Raw genomic sequence first — 22,408 nt, 5'->3', positions numbered from 1 at the left:
ACATAGAAGACGGACAGATAGAAATAAAAAAATAAAGATAAATCACGGCAATTTATTCTGTCCAGACAGTGAGACATTAAAGGTTATAAATCAGATTTTTATTGCTTTTACAGATAACTTTAGCATCCTGACTTTCAGGGCAACTTCATGTAGATCTGCCATCACCAGCACTCGGATCAGCTGCTCAATAATGGCAGCCGGGCTCATGTCTGCCGCTCTGTGCGTCCTCCATAACGTCAGCACCTGCAGGACTTTATCAGGGAACTGTAGAGATCTGAAAGACATTGTATAATTATGTGACACTGGGCACTTTGGTTTTGTTACCACTTATCACAAAATTCACAACTGATAATTCTCCAGGCAGCATTTTAATTGGAAGTAGTATTATCATATAAAGATATTATTGTACAAATAGTGCAGTGTTATAATAATACACTGGGGCGGTATTATAGTAGTTATATTCTTGTACATAGGAGGAGTATTATAGTAGTTATATTCTTGTACATAGGAGCAGTATTATAGTAGTTATATTCTTGTACATAGGAGCAGTATTATAGTAGTTATATTCTTGTATATAGGAGCAGTATTATAGTAGTTATATTCTTGTACATAGGAGCAGTATTATAGTAGTTATATTCTTGTGCATAGGAGCAGTATTATAGTAGTTATATTCTTGTACATAGGAGGAGTATTATAGTAGTTATATTCTTGTACATAGGAGCAGTATTATAGTAGTTATATTCTTGTACATAGGAGCAGTATTATAGTAGTTATATTCTTGTATATAGGAGCAGTATTATAGTAGTTATATTCTTGTACATAGGAGCAGTATTATAGTAGTTATATTCTTGTGCATAGGAGCAGTATTATAGTAGTTATATTCTTGTACATAGGAGCAGTATTATAGTAGTTATATTCTTGTACATAGGAGCAGTATTATAGTAGTTATATTCTTGTACATAGGAGGCAGTATTATAGTATTTATATTCTTGTACATAGGGGCAGTATTATAGTAGTTATATTCTTGTACATAGGAGGCAGTATTATAGTATTTATATTCTTGCACATAGGGGCAGTATTATAGTAGTTATATTCTTGTACATAGGAGCAGTATTATAGTAGTTATATTCTTGTACATAGGAGGCAGTATTATAGTATTTATATTCTTGTACATAGGGGCAGTATTATAGTAGTTATATTCTTGTACATAGGAGGAGTATTATAGTAGTTATATTCTTGTACATAGGAGCAGTATTATAGTAGTTATATTCTTGTACATAGGAGCAGTATTATAGTAGTTATATTCTTGTATATAGGAGCAGTATTATAGTAGTTATATTCTTGTACATAGGAGCAGTATTATAGTAGTTATATTCTTGTGCATAGGAGCAGTATTATAGTAGTTATATTCTTGTACATAGGAGGAGTATTATAGTAGTTATATTCTTGTACATAGGAGCAGTATTATAGTAGTTATATTCTTGTACATAGGAGCAGTATTATAGTAGTTATATTCTTGTATATAGGAGCAGTATTATAGTAGTTATATTCTTGTACATAGGAGCAGTATTATAGTAGTTATATTCTTGTGCATAGGAGCAGTATTATAGTAGTTATATTCTTGTACATAGGAGCAGTATTATAGTAGTTATATTCTTGTACATAGGAGCAGTATTATAGTAGTTATATTCTTGTACATAGGAGGCAGTATTATAGTATTTATATTCTTGTACATAGGGGCAGTATTATAGTAGTTATATTCTTGTACATAGGAGGCAGTATTATAGTATTTATATTCTTGTTCATAGGGGCAGTATTATAGTAGTTATATTCTTGTACATAGGAGCAGTATTATAGTAGTTATATTCTTGTACATAGGAGCAGTATTATAGTAGTTATATTCTTGTACATAGGAGGCAGTATTATAGTATTTATATTCTTGTACATAGGGGCAGTATTATAGTAGTTATATTCTTGTACATAGGAGGCAGTATTATAGTATTTATATTCTTGCACATAGGGGCAGTATTATAGTAGTAATATTCTTGTACATAGGGGCAGTATTATAGTATTTATATTCTTGTGCATAGGAGCAGTATTATAGTAGTTATATTCTTGTGCATAGGAGCAGTATTATAGTAGTTATATTCTTGTACATAGGGGCAGTATTATAGTATTTATATTCTTGCACATAGGGGCAGTATTATAGTAGTTATATTCTTGTACATAGGAGCAGTATTATAGTATTTATATTCTTGTACATAGGAGCAGTATTATAGTATTTATATTCTTGTACATAGGAGCGGTATTATAGTAGTTATATTCCTGTACATAGGGGCAGTATTATAGTAATTATATTCTTGTACATAGGAGTAGTATTATAGTAGTTATATTCTTGTACATAGGGCAGTATTATAGTAGTTATATTCTTGTACATAGGGGCAGTATTATAGTAGTTATATTCTTGTACATAGGGGCAGTATTATAGTAGTTATATTCTTGTACATAGGGGCAGTATTATAGTAGTTATATTCTTGTACATAGGGGCAGTATTATAGTAGTTATATTCTTGTACATAGGAGCAGTATGATAGTAGTTATATTCTTGTACATAGGGGGCAGTATTATAGTAGTTATATTCTTGTACATAGGGGTAGTATTATAGTAGTTATATTTTTTATACATAGGGGCAGTATTATAGTAGATATATTCTTGTACATAGGAGCAGTATTATAGTAGTTATATTCTTGCACATAGGGGTAGTATTATAGTAGTTATATTCTTGTACATAGGAGCAGTATTATAGTAGTTATATTCTTGTACATACACGCAGTATTATAGTAGTTATATTCTTGTACATAGGGGTAGTATTATAGTAGTTATATTCTTGTACATAGGAGCAGTATTATAGTAGTTATATTCTTGTACATAGGGGCAGTATTATAGTAGTTATATTCTTGTACATAGGGGCAGTATTATAGTAGTTATATTCTTGTACATAGGGGCAGTATTATAGTAGTTATATTCTTGTACATAGGGGCAGTATTATAGTAGTTATATTTTTTATACATGGGGCAGTATTATAGTAGTTATATTCTTGTACATAGGGGCAGTATTATAGTAGTTATATTCTTGTACATACACGCAGTATTATAGTAGTTATATTCTTGTACATAGGGGTAGTATTATAGTAGTTATATTCTTGTACATAGGGGCAGTATTATAGTAGTTATATTCTTGTACATACACGCAGTATTATAGTAGTTATATTCTTGTACATAGGAGCAGTATTATAGTAGTTATATTCTTGTACATAGGGGCAGTATTATAGTAGTTATATTCTTGTACATAGGGGCAGTATTATAGTAGTTATATTCTTGTACATAGGGGCAGTATTATAGTAGTTATATTCTTGTACATAGGGGCAGTATTATAGTAGTTATATTCTTGTACATAGGAGCAGTATTATAGTAGTTATATTCTTGTACATAGGGGCAGTATTATAGTAGTTATATTCTTGTACATAGGGGCAGTATTATAGTAGTTATATTCTTGTACATAGGGGCAGTATTATAGTAGTTATATTCTTGTACATAGGAGCAGTATTATAGTAGTTATATTCTTGTACATAGGGGCAGTATTATAGTAGTTATATTCTTGTACATAGGGGCAGTATTATAGTAGTTATATTCTTGTACATAGGGACAGTATTATAGTAGTTATATTCTGGTACATAGGGGCAGTATTATAGTAGTTATATTCTTGTACATAGGAGCAGTATTATAGTAGTTATATTCTTGTACATAGGGACAGTATTATAGTAGTTATATTCTTGTACATAGGGGCAGTATTATAGTAGTTATATTTTTTATACATGGGGCAGTATTATAGTAGTTATATTCTTGTACATAGGGGCAGTATTATAGTAGTTATATTCTTGTACATAGGGGCTGTATTATAGTAGTTACAGTGAGGAAAATAAGTATTTGATACACTGATGATTTTGGAAGTTTTCCCACCTACAAAGAATGTAGAGGTCTGTAAGTTTTATCGTTTGTATTTGCGATGAGCGAATGTGCTCGGATACTGTGTTATCTAGTATCTTGGGAGCCCTTTGATAATATATTCCAGTCTCTGCGGCTGCATTTCTAGCCACAAAACATGCAGCCGCAGGGACTCGAACACTTTATCTGAGCACGTTCGCTCATCACTAGTAGGTATACTGCACCTGTGAGAGACAGAATCTTAAAAAAAAAAAAAAAAAAAAAGCAGAAAATGACATTGCATGATTTTTACATAATTAATGTTCATTTTATTGCATGAAATAAGTATCTGATCACCGACCAACCAGCAAGAATTCTGGCTCTCACAGACCTGTTAGTTTTTCTGTAAGAATCCCTCCTACTCTGCTCTCATTACCTGTATTAATTGCACCTGTTTGAACTTGTTACCTGTATAAAAGACACCTGTCCACACAATCAATCACACTATAACCTCTCCACCATGGCCAAGACCAAAGAACTGTCTAAGGACACCAGGAACAAAATTGTAGACCTGCACAAGGCTGGGATGGGCTACAGGACAATGGGCAAGCAGCTAGGTGAGAAGTCAACAACTGTTCGCACAATTATTAGAAAATGGAAGAAACACAAGATGACTCTCAATCTTCCTTCGTCTGGGCCTCCATACGAGATCTCGCCTCGTGGGGTAAGGATGATTCTGAAAAAGTCAGGACTCAGCCCAGAACTACACAGGAGGACCTGGTCAATGACCTGAAGAGAGCTGGGACCACAGTCTCAGACATTACCATTAGTAACACATCATGCTATCATGGATTAAAATCCTGCAGGGAACCCAAGATCCCCCTGCTCACGCCAGCACTTGTCCAGGCCCATCTGAAGTTCTCCAATGACCATCTGGATGATCAAGAAGACGCATGGGAGGTCATGTGGTCAGATGAGACCAAAATAGAACTATTTTTGTATCAACTCCACTCGCTGTGTTTGGAGGAAGAAGAAGGATGAGTACAACCCCAAGAACACCGTCCCACCCGTGAAGCATGGTGGGGGAAACATCATACAGACCTGAACCCAATAGAAAATCTTTGGAGGTAGCTGAAACTCCATGTTTCCCATTGACATTCCCGAAACTTGAAAGATCTGCAGAAGATCTGTATGGAGGAGGGGGCTAAAATCCCTGCTGCAGTGTGTGCAAACCTGGTAATGATCTAAATCTGACCTCTGTAACTGCAAACAAAGGTTTCTCGACCAAATATTAAGTTCTGTTTTTCTATTGTATCAAATACTTATTTCATGCAATAAAATGTAATTTAATTATGTATAAATCATACAATGTGATTTTCTGGATTTTTATTTTTAGATTCCGTCTCTCACAAGTGAAGTGTACCTAAGATACAAATTACAGACCTCTAGTATTTATAGGTGGGAAAACTTGCAAAATCGGCAGTAGATCAAATACTTATTTTACTCACTGTATATTCTTGTACATAGGGGCTGGATTACAGTAGTATAATACCCAGGACAAAAATGTTATATATGTGATTTTGTCTCATATGTGGGACATGATAATTCTTTAGTATACAGAAATATATTAATATATTATTAGTACCCTTGTTACATGTGAAAAATGTCAATATGTAGCATTCACAAACTATGCTGCCATACTGTACACATATCTTATATCACTATACCATATACACAAATACCTCTGCCATACGGTGCAAATAAATAATGCCGCTATGCAGTATTCAAATAATGAGCCCATGTGTTTACCCCCATAGTGCCCCTATGATAGCACCATGAAAGAGCCATCATAGCCCCTCATGAACATTAAACTAAATGCCCCACCTAAACAATAGTGTAGAAGAAGTGTAGTGGTCCAATTTTGGGGGTGGTCTTGGGATGTGCAGCGGGTATTTTGCGTGCGTGATAATTTTAGAATATATTTCCTAATATTTTCATGACTTTATACTTTCTACGTTAAAGATTTTAATAATTTAATAGTAATTTCCTTTCTCACCGGTTCTTCGCTATAATTTTGACATCTTCATCTTTAAGCTTAAGCTTCTTGCAAAAAAAGGTGAAATCTTCTATGAACACAGCACGAGAGACCAACGCGAAGATCTTCTGCATGATCCGGTCTAGAATAAATGACAAAACCGTCAGTACACAGCCTGTCTGTGATTCATGATCCCTGTGGGTCGAGCAGCAATATCTGCCAGGTTCCCTATAATTAAAAGCAGGGAGCTGCGAGAACGAGGGTCCTGATGTCAGCCGCAATAGCATGTTGTATGCTCCAGCACTCAGCGATATGGGATCATATACTGAATTAAAGACTACGAGCACCTTGGTACATCTTTTTCTACCATTTTGCTGCCGTAGTGTGTTCTTTTTCTAAAATGTTACAATTCTGTCCTGCTCCTTATTCTGATGGCTTTCTCTGCTCTCCCTCCCTTCTCATAGTGTTAGAGATCACAGGAAGCAGGGGGTTGTGCACAGATCTCCATAGTATGGAGAGAGGAGAAAGCATATACAGTCTCAGGGAGGGCAGAGAAAACAGGCTGCAGAATAGAAAGCAGTGAAAGAAGAGGAAATAGGTTCAGGATAGAAGCTGTGCTGATATATGAGCTAATGAAGACAACAGCACCATGGATACACACAGACCTCACATCCAGCCTAAATTACTGGGAGAGACACTCACACAAGAGAAAAATCTGATACTTGTATCACACAGCAAACTGCATATCAGGAGGTCTAGAAATAAATGAAGGAAAGAAAAAAAATTAATATTGCAGACTGAAACTTAGTGGTTACCTTTAGTTAAGAAAATGGCGCTAAGTATGTAAAAATCCATTTTATTCCATAGTAAATGGTGTATGTAGCCTTTTGGAGGATCACTCAGTAGGTTTATGCTACCCCATCTGAGAGCAGTCTAATGGAGGGGCAGAGACCTTGACTCCAGCCATGTATCACTTATATTACTTGGTGCAGTAGTTTTGATAAAATCACAGTTTTTTTCTGCTGCAGAGCTCTGAATGCTGAGCTGTGCATAACCCCACCCACACCACTGATTGGCAACTTTCTGTGTACACTGTGCATAGGCAGAAAGCTGCCAGTCGGTGGGGGGGGGGTTTTGTTTACATAGAGCAGGAGGACTAGATGTCATGAGACACCTAGTCCTGTAGTGATAATCTCCTGCTGGTAAGACACTGATTGTATTGAAACAGCAACAGACAGCCAAGTAAGTGACACATCGCTGGATTCAGGGTCTCTGGCCCTACATTATGCTGCTCTTAGATTACATAGCAAAATGTGCTGACAGATTCCCTTTAAGTTTGTTGGATAACCATTGCACTAGCTCTTCATGAGTCCACTTTCCCTACAGCAGCCACTTTCATCACCTAGAAAGGGAGGAAATTAAACTCTGAAACTATGATTTCAGGAATGACATGAGAATTTCAGACTCCGTCAGTAACATCCCGCACCTTCCACCACGTCGGCCGCCTGTATATACCGCCCTATGGGGTACAGTTCCTTTCCGTCACACAGGAGACCAGGGGGTTTCATCATGGGGTTACCATCGAGGCTGATCTGCTTCAGGTTCTTCAGACGGTGGATGTCACCGGGCAATGAGGTCAGATTGTTGCCTAAATAGATTGGTGATTATAATGTTATAGACTAAAAATTGCAATAAGGGATGATTAATATAAAATATCCAGATTACACAGGATCCAAGCAATGGAACAAATAGTAAATGCAGACTACACGATAGACTTGGATGATTTAGGGACAGCTCTGAGCTCCACATCTGTTGTCCATGGGTTTATACCTCTCCACATCCTTCAGTCTTGTATGGACAGAGAAATCTTGGGTTTTCCTATAATCTCTAGGTAACTAATTCAAACCCAATTTTTGCATTTACACTTTTCTTTCCTAATTTTGCAATTTCTCATAAAAACTTAAATAAAATATTGTAACAGGTGAGAAAAGACCTGCGTGCAATTCCCATTATAACCACTAGATGGCTACATATAGACACCTATAGCATAAACAACCCCTAACAGAGTATCACTAAATCATTTATTTTTTAATTGTTGAACTTGCAGCACTCATATCTGGATATGTTGAATCAAAAGGAAACATAAGAATGGAAACATTTTCAAGAACTTCAGCTCATGTTAGCAATTATAGTTAATAAACACTACAAATTTCAATACATGATGTATTGATGTTTCCCAATTATTGAAGTAGTCTCATAGTTCCCTGCTCTCGGGAGGCTACAAAATGTACCTACCGTTCAGATTGATGTGCTGGAGACCCTCCATGGCAGAAACAGATGCAGGAAGGCTGGAGAGTTGGTTATCAGAAGCCTTTATACTGATTAAATTTTTCATTCCTCCAATGTTTTCCGGAATTATTTTTATGCCGTTGTCAGAAATATCCAGATTTTTGAGATTATTCATTCTACATAACTCTTCTGGCAGATCCGTCATCTGAAGAAAAGCAGAATCCTCGTCTCATTAATACAGAAATATCAGCTAGTCCATCATCTAGTTTTGGAGGCTGCATCCGGGGGCATCATTACTCGTTATTAGTATTGGGCTAAGAGGTGCAATATTTGTCTTGCCTTGTTGGCAGACAACCCACGCCACAAACTGTGTTGGTATCACCATGTTTTGGGGTTTTTAATCTTTACCCTTGGAGGTCAAACATGCTATAAAATACAATTCATTGAAGCCGCAGTCAATATACTATCAATGCAAATAGAGTTTTACCTTCAGGTCACTGCCGTGTCTGATATGTAGAGTTTCTAGTGCCGGAACTTGGCACACTTCTTTTGGGAAAGTCTTGAAGTTGTTGTTGGAAAGGTCCAGCTCCTTCAGTGACTCCAGTTGTTGGATCTGCACAGGAACAGATTGAATCCGATTTTCCGACAGGTCGAGTCTCTGGAGACTTTGTAAGGTGCACAATTCAGGCGGAAAACGCGTCAACCTATTAGAGTGGAGTAGAAGATCACACAAGGACGACATGTCGGACACATTTGGTGGCACTCCTTGAAGCTCGTTCTTGCTGAGATCTAAGTAAATGAGATGGTGAAGTGTACAAACATATCCTGAAAATTCCTGTAATTTATTTCCACTCATCTCTAAGAACTTTAGCTTCGAGTTGTAAGTGATGGTTTGGGGAATTTCTTGAATTTCGTTACGGTTGAGATTTAAATGTAGAAGAGCAAACATGGAGGACAACACATGGGGAAATTCGGTCAAAAGGTTACCACTCAAGTCCAATTTGGTTATCTGTGAACAGTTACTCAATTCAATAGGGAGATAGAGCAGATGATTGTCTCCACCGACCACCACTGATAGATGCTTCAAAAGCGCCAGTTGCTCCGGTAAAATCTCCAACGCGTTTCGATCAACATGAAGCTCCACCAAGTTGGTTAGTTTATGGATTTTTTCCGGAAGGAAGCACAATCGATTACCAGTCAGAATTAAGGTTTTAATAGATTGACAACCACAAAGTTTCTCGTTCAAAGTCTGAAATAAATTATTGGCGACGGAGAGAACTTTGAGCTGTTGCAGTCGCTCAATTTTGTCCGATAATGCAGTTAGTTGGTTGCCATCAATGATCAGTTCTTCCAGATTCGTCAAATTATACAGCTGTACTGGCAAGAAAGTGATCTGATTCTTACTTAGTGAAAGTTCTCGGAGGTTCTTCAGATCACCAATTTCTTTTGGCAAATTTTTTATCTGATTAGCGCAAAGGCAGAGCTTAACCAACTGTGGGAGCCTGAAGATGGATTTGGGCAAGGTGGACATCTGATTGCAGTCTATGTTCAGTACGTGCAGGTTCTTGAGGTTGGACAATGAGTCTGGCAAAGACTTTAAGTGGTTCCCACTCAGCCCTAGAATTTGCAAAGTTGTTAGGTTTCCTATGCATGGAGGTAATTGTGCGAGATGATTATGGGAGACAAAGAGCTGCTTGATGTGTTGGAAGTGTGAGATGTCATCTGGTAGGCACCTTAAGAGGTTATGGCTTAGGTTTAATGCTTGGAGTTGAGTTAGCTGCCCTATTTCAGGAGGTAGACAACTTAGCAGATTTCCTTCCATGGACAATATCTCTAGGTTGAGGAGGCATTGTAGATCTCGTGGAAGCTCCTTGATTGAGTTGTTGTTGAGTCGTAAACACATTAAGCCTGGAGATTTGAAGACATCATCTGGTATCTCTGTCAGCTGCTTATCATTCAGCATGAAAATGGTAAAAGTCTCCGATAACATAGTGGATAACTGGAATACACCACATCGATGGCCATCATAGTACTAACATCTTTTCTTTGATCTGAAAATTATATCAAGTATTTTAGATCTTTAAATAGAAGTATCAGATGACCACAAATTGGCCAAAATTTGCTAAGAAAAACATTATTTTGCTACCAATTTATATTAAAGTTGAGCAAATCGATTTTAAAGACCCTGATCAATTGTCAAGGTCATGGCCGCTGCACTGGAGCCCTGGGAACCGCCTCCAACTTGTTGGATTTTACAGCTCATCTCTTAGCCGGCCTGTCGTAACTTCATTGTTGCAGCATGATGCACACAGGACAGGACAGCTAATAAAAAAAGAAGTCCGGCAGGTAAGCGATAAGTCACAGGGCTCCCATCTAGCGACCACAGAATGCTGATCACAGTCCTGCAAATTTATTTGCTCATCTCTAAGTGAAATGTTTTTATTTAAAGTTTTAGACTAATTATTCTACAAATCTTTTGTTTTAGGTTTGCTTATGCCTTACAAGACTAACCTGAGATGAGTGTGCCTACTGTGTTATTTTTTATATAATTTATATAAACCACCTGATGAAGCTTCATGCGAAACAATGTCGGGCACATTTTCTTTGATAGGCTTCTTTCACACTTGCGTCGGTACGGGGCTGTCGCAATGCATCGTCCCGACGTACGTTGTGCAAATTCAGCACAACGTGGGCAGCTGATGCAGTTTTTCAATGCATCCGCTGCCCATTCTATGTCCCAGGGAGGAGGGGGCGGAGTTCCGGCCACGCATGCGCGGTAGAAAATGGCGGACACAACGTACGAAAAAACGTTACATTGAACGTTTTTTCGTGCCAACGGTCCGCCAAAACACGACGCATCCAGTGCACGATGGACGCGACGTATGGCCATACGTCACGATCCGTCGGCAATACAAGTCTATGGGAAAAAAACGCATCCTGCGGGCACATTTGCAGGATCCGTTTTTTTACCCAAAACGACGCATTGCGACGGATTCAAAATGACGCAAGTGTGAAAGTAGCCATAGGTAAAGTGTACTTCTTTCCACTATGCATTATTATTATTACGTGAAGGTGAGATTGTCATGATATGTACTTTTGCCCTGTCCTGTATTTGAACAATGTGCCATTTGATGTATGTAACTGTTCTCTGGTTTCTGTTGGCTGTAGTTTATGTATTCTCTTGGGAATTCACCTGTAACAAAATCTCTCCTTCCCCCAATACTTGCAGCCCTAAGCTATAATGTAATTAAGCTTTGCAAACACCACTAGTGCAGAATAGCCATTCTTCCTCACAGCAGGTGGCTAGTCAAATGTACATACTACTTAGACTAAGGGTACCGTCACACAGTACCATTTTGATCGCTACGACGGTACGATTCGTGACTTTCTAGCGATATCGTTACGATATCGCAGTGTCTGACACGCAACAGCGATCAGGGATCCTGCTGAGAATCGTACGTCGTAGCAGATCGTTTGGAACTTTCTTTCGTCGCTTGATCACCCGCTGACATCGCTGGATCGTTGTGTGTGACAGCGATCCAGCGATGTGTTCGCTTGTAACCAGGGTAAACATCGGGTAACTAAGCGCAGGGCCGCGCTTAGTAACCCGATGTTTACCGTGGTTACCAGCGTAAACGTAAAAAAACCAAACAGTACATACTTACATTCCGGTGTCTGTCCCCGGCGTCTCAGCTTCTCTCCACTGTGTGAGCGTCTGCCAGCCGGAAAGCGAGCACAGCGGTGACGCGGTGACGTCACCGCTCTGCTTTCCGGCTATGGCGCTTACACAGTGGAGAGAAGCAGAACGCCGGGGACAGACACCGGAATGTGAGTATGTACTGTTTGTTTTTTTTACGTTTACGCTGGTAACCAGGGTAAACATCGGGTTACTAAGCGCGGCCCTGCGCTTAGTTACCCGATGTTTACCCTGGTTACCGGGGACTTCGGCATCGCTCCAGCGCCGTGATTGCATCGTGTGACCGCAGTCTACGACGCTGGAGCGATAATCATACGATCGCTGCGACGTCACGGATCGTGCCGTCGTAGCGATTAAAATGGTACTGTGTGACGGTACCCTAAGGGTACCGTCACACAGTGCCATTTTCATCGCTACGACGGCACGATTCGTGACGTTCTAGCGATATCATTACGATATCGTTGTGTCTGACACGCTACTGCGATCCGGATCCCCGCTGAGAATCGTACGTCGTAGCAGATCGTTTGAAACTTTCTTTCGTCGTCTAGTGTCCCGCTGTGGCGGCATGATTGCATCGTGTGACACAGGTTGTATACGATGTGCGCACAGTAACCAACGGCTTCTACATCGCAAATACGTCATAAAATTATCGCTCCAGCGCCGTGTATTGCAACGTGTGACTGCAGTCTACGACGCTGGAGCGATAATCATACGACGCTGCAACGTCACGAATCGTGCCGTCGTAGCGATGAAAATGGCACTGTGTGACGGTACCTTAAGTGGAGCCCACTAGTCTAGAATCTTCTGATGGACCCAAACATTGAATAGAAGGTGTGACCCCTACCCCCCTTCATGGGCGGATCCCAGGAGCTCAGACAATCCATTCTTATTTTGAGATCAGATGTGAGTTGACCTTTGAAGGAGAAGGAGTGGGGATTCTTAGCTGAGGCAAGACCCCATGTCCATCTGTGACTGCGGAAGCGAACGGGGCGAGACTTGAGCTGAGGACATATCTCATCGTTCGTGGGATTGTTTTGGGATCCCTTGGACTCGTGTGGACTATTGCTTTGTTAGCGGGCACAAGGATTATCGGGAGGTGCCCCCGAACCGGTTCCGGTGGACTAATTGTGGACTCTGTAGTTCTACCTGCATGTGTTGTTCCAGCTTTCTGGATAATAAATCTGTGGAATCATCCCTTGGCCTGTTGTCTCTTCTTGCTCTGCCGTACACCCCGTCACAGAATTTTCTTGTGAAATCACTCTTTCCCTGTTTATTTGTATGTATTTTTATGGGCCTTTACTTGCACAACACTTGCTGGTCTTGTCTTCTGAGTATCCATCTTCAATACTGTAATTGCACACAGTATAACCTTTATATTGATTTTTAGTATCCACACAAGGGAGTTTTTTTTATTATCACTTCTCTGCCTTTACTATTTTACTCGTCTGACTTTTGTATGTCTATTTTGATGTTTTTAACTATTATGTTATTCAATAAATAATATATTTTTTATTGATTGTCAGCTTTCCACATTTCTACATAGGTATTCTTTAATTTAAGTACTAAAAAAATAATTTAAAAAAAATCATATTTTTTTAATGTTTATTTAAATTTTTCATGTCACTATCTATATTTACATTTTTTTTTTAAATTAAATCTTGCAGTTTTCATTGTGAGCACTGAGCCTTATAATAGACTGACACTTCCTGTTCTGTAACGATCACTTCTCAGCAGTTATCTCATTAACATCACAGGCAGGATTACACCAGAATAAATCATTCACGATAGATGATTGCCAGGTTACAGGCCTTATAGTATGTCCGTTTTACATAAGAAAACATGACACGAAAGTATCTTCTAATTAAATCAAAATTGTAGTTTAAATAAAAAAAAAATTCCCATGCAAGGTCTCTTAATATGGAAAAAAAAATTCAAACTTTGTGTAAATTATGCTTAATTTATTGGGCGCATTCGACTATGCCCTCACCCGGCTGGACTCGTCTATGCCCCTTCCCAGTTTTCAAAAAGATATCAGCTCTGTTCAAAATGGATGTAAAAACACAAAAAGTTGTAATTTTTTTTTGGGCACAAATGTAAAATTTCCATGTGTCAGAACTTATTAGTATAGAGTAACATAGATGTGACACAGTCGTCGTTCCTGGTCTCATCATGCAAAGTTAACGCTTTTATATGGGTGCATTTACTTGTAGCAAGCAGAAATTATGTGCCCCCAGGTGACGAGCGCGGCAATAATGGGGTCAGCACTTACCGGGATTCTCTAAAGAAGACGGTAGTAATTCCACAATATTAACCGAGAATCTGATGGACAATCCATGCGAGGATGATGCTATACAGCAGACTGCCTCGGCAGACGATCTCCTACATTGCGGTGACACAAGCAGATGACAGGTCACTATGGAGAGCTGTACATAAACACTTCCCTGCAAAGTGAGCCGTGTGGACCTGTCTGTGGTCAGCAGATATTTACTTACCGGTAGATACGAGCCCTTCCCAGACCATTCACTCACATACAACTTACAATATTCGCTTGTCAGCTGCCATTATTACTACCTGTCATGGCCGCTCCTGAAATAACAGGATAATAGAGGGCCTGGAAATCAGGATCTGGAGTCCTGCTATGCCAGTAAAGCACATTCATTACGGGCCTTCCCCTAGCAACCTGAGCAGGATAGGGACACGCTGTCCTCCCCTGAAAAAGCACATTAATTCCAGGCCTTCCCTTAGCAACCAGCCCAGAATACGGATACGCGGTCATTCCCTCCCACAGAGAAACCTTCTATAACTGATAATAGGATTACGAGTGTAATATATACACAGCCACATCTCCAGGAAATGTAAATCCTGGTATTGTTGTCATGAGGTCAACATTTCTCATGGTTATACCTGTCCATGCAAAAACTGGGTGACAACCAAGATGGCCGCCATGACGTGCCGCACCCATCCAACCCTGACTCCTCAGTGATAAATATGTCTTACTGTGGAGCCCTATGACTGGAGATGTAGTCCCCTTTACCTCAAGATTGTCTTGGGACAAGTCCTGGGGACAATAATGGCGACCTGAGCACTGAAAAAACATAACATGCCCGATACCCCCAGACACAATATGGACAGTCAGTAACATTGTTATCGGGGTACATTTCTAGTATATAGTTGATGATTACGGTCTATATTTTCTTTTTTGGGCTTTAGTTTATTATTTTCACTACTACTTACAAGAGTCATCACCTTTTTTGCATTATTATGGCCGTACGAGGGCTTTTTTTTTTTTTTTTGCAAAACGAGTGGTAGTTTTGAGTGATACTGCTCACTTTATCATATAATGTACAAAAAATGATGGAAAAAAATTCCAAGTGCGGTTTAATGGTAAAAAAACCAGCAATTCTGCCATTGTTTTTTTTTTTGTTTAGCTTTTAAAGCGTTCATTATCTCATAAAAGTTACCTGGCCGTATGAAGTTTTTTATTTTCTACAAATATCCAGAAATTTGTAAAAAGAAAAAAAATGGTTTGTGTTTACTTTTTCTGAGATCCATGAATTTTACATTTTTATGTCCATGGAGTGGTATGAGGGCTTGTTTTTTGTGTGCGTGGCGAGGGTTTTTTTTTTTTTTTTTAACCATTTTTTCCACTTTAATTTTTTTTAGTCCCCTTAGGACTATCGCAGTATATAGTAGAAATAACAATTTCATATGAAAATCAGCCTTTACGAGAATACAAAGATGGAACATTATATACACATTAGATTTGCGCAAAGGGGGTTAAAGGGGTCTCCCATGGGTCTGTGTCACCACTAAAAGGGGAGGGTTCAACACCTATTGGAGGAAGGGTGTAAAGCCAACGCTTGCTGTATCTGGGAAGATGTAATGATGATTTGGCTATAGTCTAAATAAAGAGGTCAAAGTCTACAAAAGTTAGAAAATGAGTAATTTGTATAGTTTGTGGAGTAGGGGGTCAAAGATCGGCATTTGATAATTGGGGGTCCCAGATGTGGATGCACTCGACATGTCGTCTCTAATGGAGAAACCCCTGCAACCTAAAGTCGGCAGCATTACAAACAAGCGAATACCATTCACCCCTATGAAGAGGCAGATAACAGAAAACAATAGCTTACACTGCTGGGGTTTACTGTTTACTGAGGAAGTCCACAGTCCACGATGTATGATATGTGCACTGTCACTGTGCACTTTACACTGACCGTAGCTTATATACTGTACATAGTGACTGCAGGTGACTTTCAGATACACAGATATATAGACAGAAATCCACAAAAGAAACATGTAAGAAGTGATTCTTGACACCACTTATCTGAAAATTCTTGAGGAACGTATCAAAGTGTGCTTGATAATATTAGTTTTAAGCGTAGGGTCATACACCTAAAATGTATATGACAAAAGTAGTAATAAGCCTTGATACTCTATAATAATAATATTCTTTACTGCCAACATATTCCACAGCACTTTACATTACAGATCTTCAACATTCAACAGTTTTTCTTGCAAAATTTTGTCATGACTCTACAGTGCAGCATAAGCTATTATTAACCCCTTCATGACCTTGGGATTTTCCGTTTTTCCGTGTTCGTTTTTCGCTCCCCTCCTTCCCAGAGCCATAACTTTTTTATTTTTCCGTCAATATGGCCATGTGAGGGCTTATTTTTTGCGGGACGAGTTGTACTTTTGAACAACATCATTGGTTTTAGCATGTCGTGTACTAGAAATCGGAAAAAAATTCCAAGTGCGGTGAAATTGCAAAAAAAGTGCAATCTCACACTTGTTTTTTGCTTGGCTTTTTTGCTAGGTTCACTAAATGCTAAAACTGACCTGCCATTATGATTTTTCAGGTCAGTACGAGTTCATAGACACCAAACATGTCTAGGTTATTTTTTATCTAAGTGGTGAAAAAAAATTCCAAACTTTGCTAAAAAAAAACAAAAAAACATTGCGCCATTTTCCGATACCTGTAGCGCCTCCATTTTTCATGATCTGGGTTCAGGTGAGGGCTTATTTTTTGCGTGCTGAGCTGGCAATTTTAATTATACCATTTCGGTGCAGATAAGTTCTTTTGATCGCCCGTTATTGCATTTTAATGCAATGTCGCGGCGACCAAAAAAACGTAATTCTGGCGTTTCAAATTTTTTTCTCGCTACGCCGTTTAGCGATCAGGTTAATCCTTTTTTTTTTGTTGATAGATCGGGCGATTCTGAACGTGGCGATACCAAATATGTGTAGGTTTGATTTTTTTTTATTGATTTATTTTGAATTGGGCAAAAGGGGGGTGATTTAAACTTTTATATTTTTTTTATTTTTTTCACATTTTTTTTTTTTTTTTTACTTTTGCCATGCTTCAATAGCCTTAATAGCTTCAATAGAAGCTGGCACAACGCGATCGGCTCTGCTACATAGCAGCGATCATCAGATCGCTGCTATGCAGCAGAAATGCAGGTGTGCTGTGAGCGCCGACCACAGGGTGGCGCTCACAGCTACCGGGGATCAGTAACCATAGAGGTCTCAAGGACCTCTATGGTTACACTGCAGAAGCATCGCTGACTGACGATCATGTGACGGGGGTCGGCGATGCGCTCACTTCCGGCCGCCCAGCCGGAAGCGCCGGTTAAATGCCGCTGTCAGCGTTTGACAGCGGCATTTAACTAGTTAATAGCGGCAGGTGAATCGCGATTTCACCCGCCACTATTGCGGGCACAAACTTGGATGATTGGTCAGTGTCCAGATCAGAGTCAAAATACGAAACTTTCTCTGACACAAAGTGGTCTTCAAGAGAGGAGAAACAAGAAATGGAAGGGGCTTTGAGAAAGGTCAACAAGGGAGGCAACCTGGATGAGGAACTGGAGTGTGTCTACCTGGTTCGCTTATGTGACCTCACGTGTCCTGAAATGTGGATTACTGGCAACTTCTCGCCCATATTTTATGCTATGTGCCACAATCTAGGGGGTGTGCGAGCAAGAGCAGAGGCAAGGATTGACCACCTGTGAAGACAAGTGATACGGTCCTGCCATTCAGAATAGAGGGAAGAAAATGTGACTCTTTCAGCACTGTAACATGGGTATAAAATATACCAAGCAGAGAGCAATCTGGACAACCCAGATCTTTGTCTGCAGACAACACCCGTGGTCCCTGAGCCTCCAGTGAAGTGCCTGAGAAAAGGCATATTCCCTTCTGGACTTTGCTTCACCGGTCCCACTAGCAATGATGTCCCCGACCATCAGTGACAAGGCTGCTGATTGGCAGGGTATTATTATTATTATACATTTTTTATACCGCCATTTATTCCATGGCGCTTTACATGTGAAAAGGGGGCAAATATAGATAAATACAATAAACATGAGCAAAAAACAAGACACTTACAGGTACAGAAGGAGAGAGGACTCTGCCCGCGAAGGCTCACAGTCTGCAGGGGATGGGTGAGGATACACTAGGAGAGGGTAGAGCTGGTTGTGCGGTGGTTCAGTAGGTTGAGGATCACTGCAGGTTGTGGATCACTGCAGGTTGTAGGCTTGTCGGAAGAGGTGGGTCTTCCGGTTCTTTTTGAAGGTTTCTATGGTAGGCGAGAGTCTGATTGTTGGGGTAAAGAGTTCCAGAGTATGGGGGAAGCACGGGAGAAGTCTTGGATGCGGTTGTGGGAAGAAGAGATGAGAGAGGACTAGAGAAGGAGATCTTGTGAGGAAGGTTATACCTTCTTTAACTGGTTTACCTTCATGGCTTGATACGCAAATTCAAAAACTGATCGGAGAAAGACTTTAATGTAAGCGATAAAGCAGCAGACCACATTTTATTTATCTATTTTTTTTTTAATAAATATAAGATTTTTTACAGCATTTCTATCCAGAATCAAAAAACAAGAGGCGTGTACAAAAATACATAAGAAAAGCCGAGAAATGAGCAGCGTCTGCAGCAGGAGCACATGGGACTGGCGGCTATCCATAACCGTAGCGCTCGGTCAGGTTCTTATCTCCAGGCACTAACTGGCCGCTCAGTTTCATCAGGAGCTTCACCACCAGGCCAGCCTATCATAGAAGTCGAAGGACAAGAATATGACACAGGTATACAGCAGGAAACAAATATCATTTTTTACCATTTTGATCTTTAAGCAACTGATAAAATGTAGGTTAAAAAGGAGGAACTTTACAAATAGTCTTGATTTGCTTTACTTTTTTGCAAATTTGCCACCTAGCACTTTACAATGATGGCTACGACTTCCTGCAATTTTGCACCAAAACATAACATTTAATTATCATTAAAAAAATAAATGCATGAAAACTCGTTTGTAGGTAGATGTGTGATACAAGTCGAACTGGAGACCTTCAACATCTACTAAACAGAAAAGTGCAACAAGCGAGAGCAGACATGTCCCACCTACATCTATATCTATTAAGCGCTATTCGGCTCTCACCTGTTTTGTGTGAACGATGAAGCTCATGCGGTTCTCCATGCTGTGGATCTGGAAGCAGGTATCGCCGTCTCCCAGCTGCCACTTAAAGCAGCCAAACTTTAGGCTAATTAAAAGAGCCTGAAAGAAAAAAAAAGAAAAAAAGAAATAAACCAGACATTATAAAATAAAGGAAATTCTTTTATTACGCCATCTGATAAGGACAAGAGGCAGGGCCAGCACAGCCACAACGGACAAGGCGGGGCCGGGGCACAGCCACGGCGGACAAGGCGGGGCCGGGGCACAGCCACGGCGGACAAGGCGGGGCCGGGGCACAGCCGCGGCGGACAAGGCGGGGCCGGGGCACAGCCGCGGCGGACAAGGCGGGGCCGGGGCACAGCCGCGGCGGACAAGGCGGGGCCGGGGCACAGCCACAACGGACAAGGCGGAGCCGGGGCACAGCCGCCGCGGCGGGGCCAGGGCACAGCCGCGGCGGACAAGGCGGGGCCGGGGCACAGCCACAACGGACAAGGCGGGGCCGGGGCACAGCCGCGGCGGGCAAGGCGGGGCCGGGGCACAGCCACAACGGACAAGGCGGGGCCGGGGCACAGCCGCGGCGGCGGGGCCGGGGCACAGCCGGAAAAGGCGGGGCCGGGGCACAGCCGGAAAAGGCGGGGCCGGGGCACAGCCGGAAAAGGCGGGGCCGGGGCACAGCCGGAAAAGGCGGGGCCGGGGCACAGCCGGAAAAGGCGGGGCCGGGGCACAGCCGGAAAGGCGGGGCCGGGGCACAGCCGCGGCGGAAATGGCGGGCCCGGGACACAGCCATGGCGGAAAAGGTGGGGCCAGTATGTATTAAGGGGCAATGTGTGCTTGGCTCTATTGTTGGGAAAACCCTTCTAGATTTTGTTGTGGTCCATGGTAACTGGCCCCAACACCTTCACTTTCCATCACACTTTACCTTTGTCTCCAGATTGAGGAGGTGCAGCCCTTTATTATTCACACCCACATACACCCGGATGACCTTGTGACTGCTGGAAGTCGCCTTTGTGAAGATCTGTCCCGTGAAGAACGCGGCTCCGTAGGTGGGAATATCCCAGCAGTTCTGCAGGAACATGCGCTGTAGATGGTGCATTTCCTTGCTCACCCCTTCACTGGTACTCAGACTCTGCAGTAGACATAACGGAAACAATGCACAGGATGACCACAGCGACCACTACAGGGGAAATGTAGTATTACATGCGGCTATTCAAATAAACATGGAGGGGCCAGCGGTTTCCCTAGAGTTCCTTGCTATCGGCTCTTCACCTTGGTCTATATATATATATCGGAACTCCGCCTGTTGGTAATGTCCGCATAGGACGGGCTATGAAACGTACAAGCCCCGGGCGGTTTCCTATGACTAACGGCCGGATGCAGCCTCACCTTGTACTCATGGAGGATGCGGTTGGTCCAGTGAGGGGCTTTACTCTTCACCTTAGTGATTGGCACAATAGATTTTAAATTTTCTTCACTGGAAAAAAAATAAAACATAAAATATGATAGATCTATAATTCTGATATCCCATAATGCATTGCATCAAGACCACCCCCCCACTACACCTGCGACCAAGCTCTATACAGCAGCGGTGGAACGCAGCAAGATGCAGGGTCCTTACGAGTGAGCAGCAACCGGCAGAACTGTGCATGCCGCTGTGGAGGTGGCTGGAGCTGACTCACTTCATGAACCCTTGCTTGTGCTTCTTGCTCTCGTAGTTGCCGTATACGATCTGCAGGAGGAGGCTGGCCAGTGTGATCAGCTTCACGTCTGCCGCTGGATAGAAACCTTTCAGGAGGTTGTATCGCGCTTCGTCGAAAAGGATCAGAATAGACAGAGGATCCTCAATCTGTAGAGACAATATAGAAACACCTGAGAAAGCCTGTGAGTCCTGCCAACCACGCCCACACATACAGAAAGCCTGTGAGTCCTGCCAACCACGCCCACACATACAGAAAGCCTGTGAGTCCTGCCAACCACGCCCACACATACAGAAAGCCTGTGAGTCCTGCCAACCACGCCCGCACACACAGAAAGCCTGCGAGTCCTGGCAACCATGCTCACACATACAGAAAGCCTGCGAGTCCTGCCAACCACGCCCACACATACAGAAAGCCTGCGAGTCCTGCCAACCACGCTCATAAATACAGAAAGCCTGCGAGTCCAGCCTATTCCACCCACACATACAGAAAGCCTGCGAGTCCTGCCAACCACGCCCACACATACAGAAAGCCTGTGAGTCCTGCCAACCACGCCCGCACACACAGAAAGCCTGCGAGTCCTGGCAACCATGCTCACACATACAGAAAGCCTGCGAGTCCTGCCAACCACGCCCACACATACAGAAAGCCTGCGAGTCCTGCCAACCACGCTCATAAATACAGAAAGCCTGCGAGTCCAGCCTATTCCACCCACACATACAGAAAGCCTGCGAGTCCTGCCAACCACGCCCACACATACAGAAAGCCTGCGAGTCCTGCCAACCACGCTCATAAATACAGAAAGCCTGCGAGTCCAGCCTATTCCACCCACACATACAGAAAGCCTGCGAGTCCTGCCAACCACGCCCACACATACAGAAAGCCTGTGAGTCCTGCCAACCACGCCCGCACACACAGAAAGCCTGCGAGTCCTGGCAACCATGCTCACACATACAGAAAGCCTGCGAGTCCTGCCAACCACGCCCACACATACAGAAAGCCTGCGAGTCCTGCCAACCACGCTCATAAATACAGAAAGCCTGCGAGTCCAGCCTATTCCACCCACACATACAGAAAGCCTGCGAGTCCTGCCAACCACGCCCACACATACAGAAAGCCTGTGAGTCCTGCCTACTCCACTCACACATACAGAAAGCTTGTGAGTCCTGCCAACCATGCTCACACATACAGAAAGCCTGCGAGTCCTGCCAACCACACTAACACATACAGAAAGCCTGCGAGTCCTGCCAACCATGCTCACACATACAGA

General features: G+C 41.7%; 2 protein-coding genes across 7 annotated transcripts in view; both read right to left on the bottom strand.

Annotated features, from left to right (window-relative positions):
• Positions 1-31: 31 nt before the first annotated feature.
• On the bottom strand, positions 32-16,499 carry LRRD1 (leucine rich repeats and death domain containing 1). Of its 4 annotated transcripts, XR_013216760.1 has the most exons (8): positions 14,496-14,810; positions 14,273-14,382; positions 8,794-10,357; positions 8,313-8,511; positions 7,504-7,665; positions 6,720-6,772; positions 6,039-6,159; positions 136-274 (listed from the first exon to the last, which is right to left on the bottom strand). XR_013216760.1 is itself a non-coding variant. In XM_077268205.1 (7 exons), the coding sequence occupies exons 3-7, from the start codon at positions 10,294-10,296 to the stop codon at positions 91-93; spliced, it is 2,169 nt and encodes a 722-aa protein (XP_077124320.1). In that variant the 5' UTR covers positions 10,297-10,357; positions 14,273-14,382; positions 14,908-16,499; the 3' UTR covers positions 32-90. The 4 variants fall into 4 exon arrangements, 3 of the variants coding, with proteins under 3 accessions (XP_077124320.1, XP_077124319.1, XP_077124322.1); XM_077268205.1 differs by lacking the exons at positions 6,720-6,772; positions 14,496-14,810 and adding an exon at positions 14,908-16,499 and having other exon boundaries at positions 32-274; XM_077268204.1 differs by lacking the exon at positions 6,720-6,772 and having other exon boundaries at positions 32-274.
• Positions 16,500-18,781: 2,282 nt separating this feature from the next.
• Positions 18,782-22,408, bottom strand: part of KRIT1 (KRIT1 ankyrin repeat containing) — a 60,093-nt gene continuing 56,466 nt past the window's right edge. For 2 of the 3 annotated variants that reach the window (XM_077268199.1, XM_077268200.1), the window contains exons 14-18: positions 21,121-21,287; positions 20,828-20,915; positions 20,364-20,570; positions 19,430-19,546; positions 18,784-19,043 (exon numbers count right to left, since the gene is read on the bottom strand). In XM_077268199.1, coding sequence (XP_077124314.1) covers positions 18,954-19,043; positions 19,430-19,546; positions 20,364-20,570; positions 20,828-20,915; positions 21,121-21,287 — 669 coding nt within the window. In that variant the 3' untranslated portion in view covers positions 18,784-18,953. Of the gene's footprint in view, positions 19,044-19,429; positions 19,547-20,363; positions 20,571-20,827; positions 20,916-21,120; positions 21,288-22,408 lie in introns of all 3 variants that reach the window. The other variant, XM_077268201.1, reaches the window with a different exon arrangement.

This window comes from Ranitomeya variabilis, chromosome 6 (genome assembly GCF_051348905.1).
Source record: "Ranitomeya variabilis isolate aRanVar5 chromosome 6, aRanVar5.hap1, whole genome shotgun sequence".
NCBI classification, from domain to species: Eukaryota; Metazoa; Chordata; class Amphibia; order Anura; family Dendrobatidae; genus Ranitomeya; species Ranitomeya variabilis.
Note: the sequence above shows the minus strand (reverse complement) of the source record. Positions and strands in the feature narration are given on the sequence as shown.

Bases quoted from the DNA above. Each gene is read 5' to 3' on its own strand.
- LRRD1 (XM_077268205.1), bottom strand. From the start codon at position 10,296: ATGTTATCGGAGACTTTTACCATTTTCATGCTGAATGATAAGCAGCTG. The intron at 6,160-7,503 runs GTGCGGGATGTT...CATTTATTCTAG, and splicing joins GGCGGCCGACGTGGTGGAAG to ACCGGATCATGCAGAAGATC. The intron at 275-6,038 runs GTGAGAAAGGAA...AATGTCTTTCAG, and splicing joins AAAATTATAGCGAAGAACCG to ATCTCTACAGTTCCCTGATA.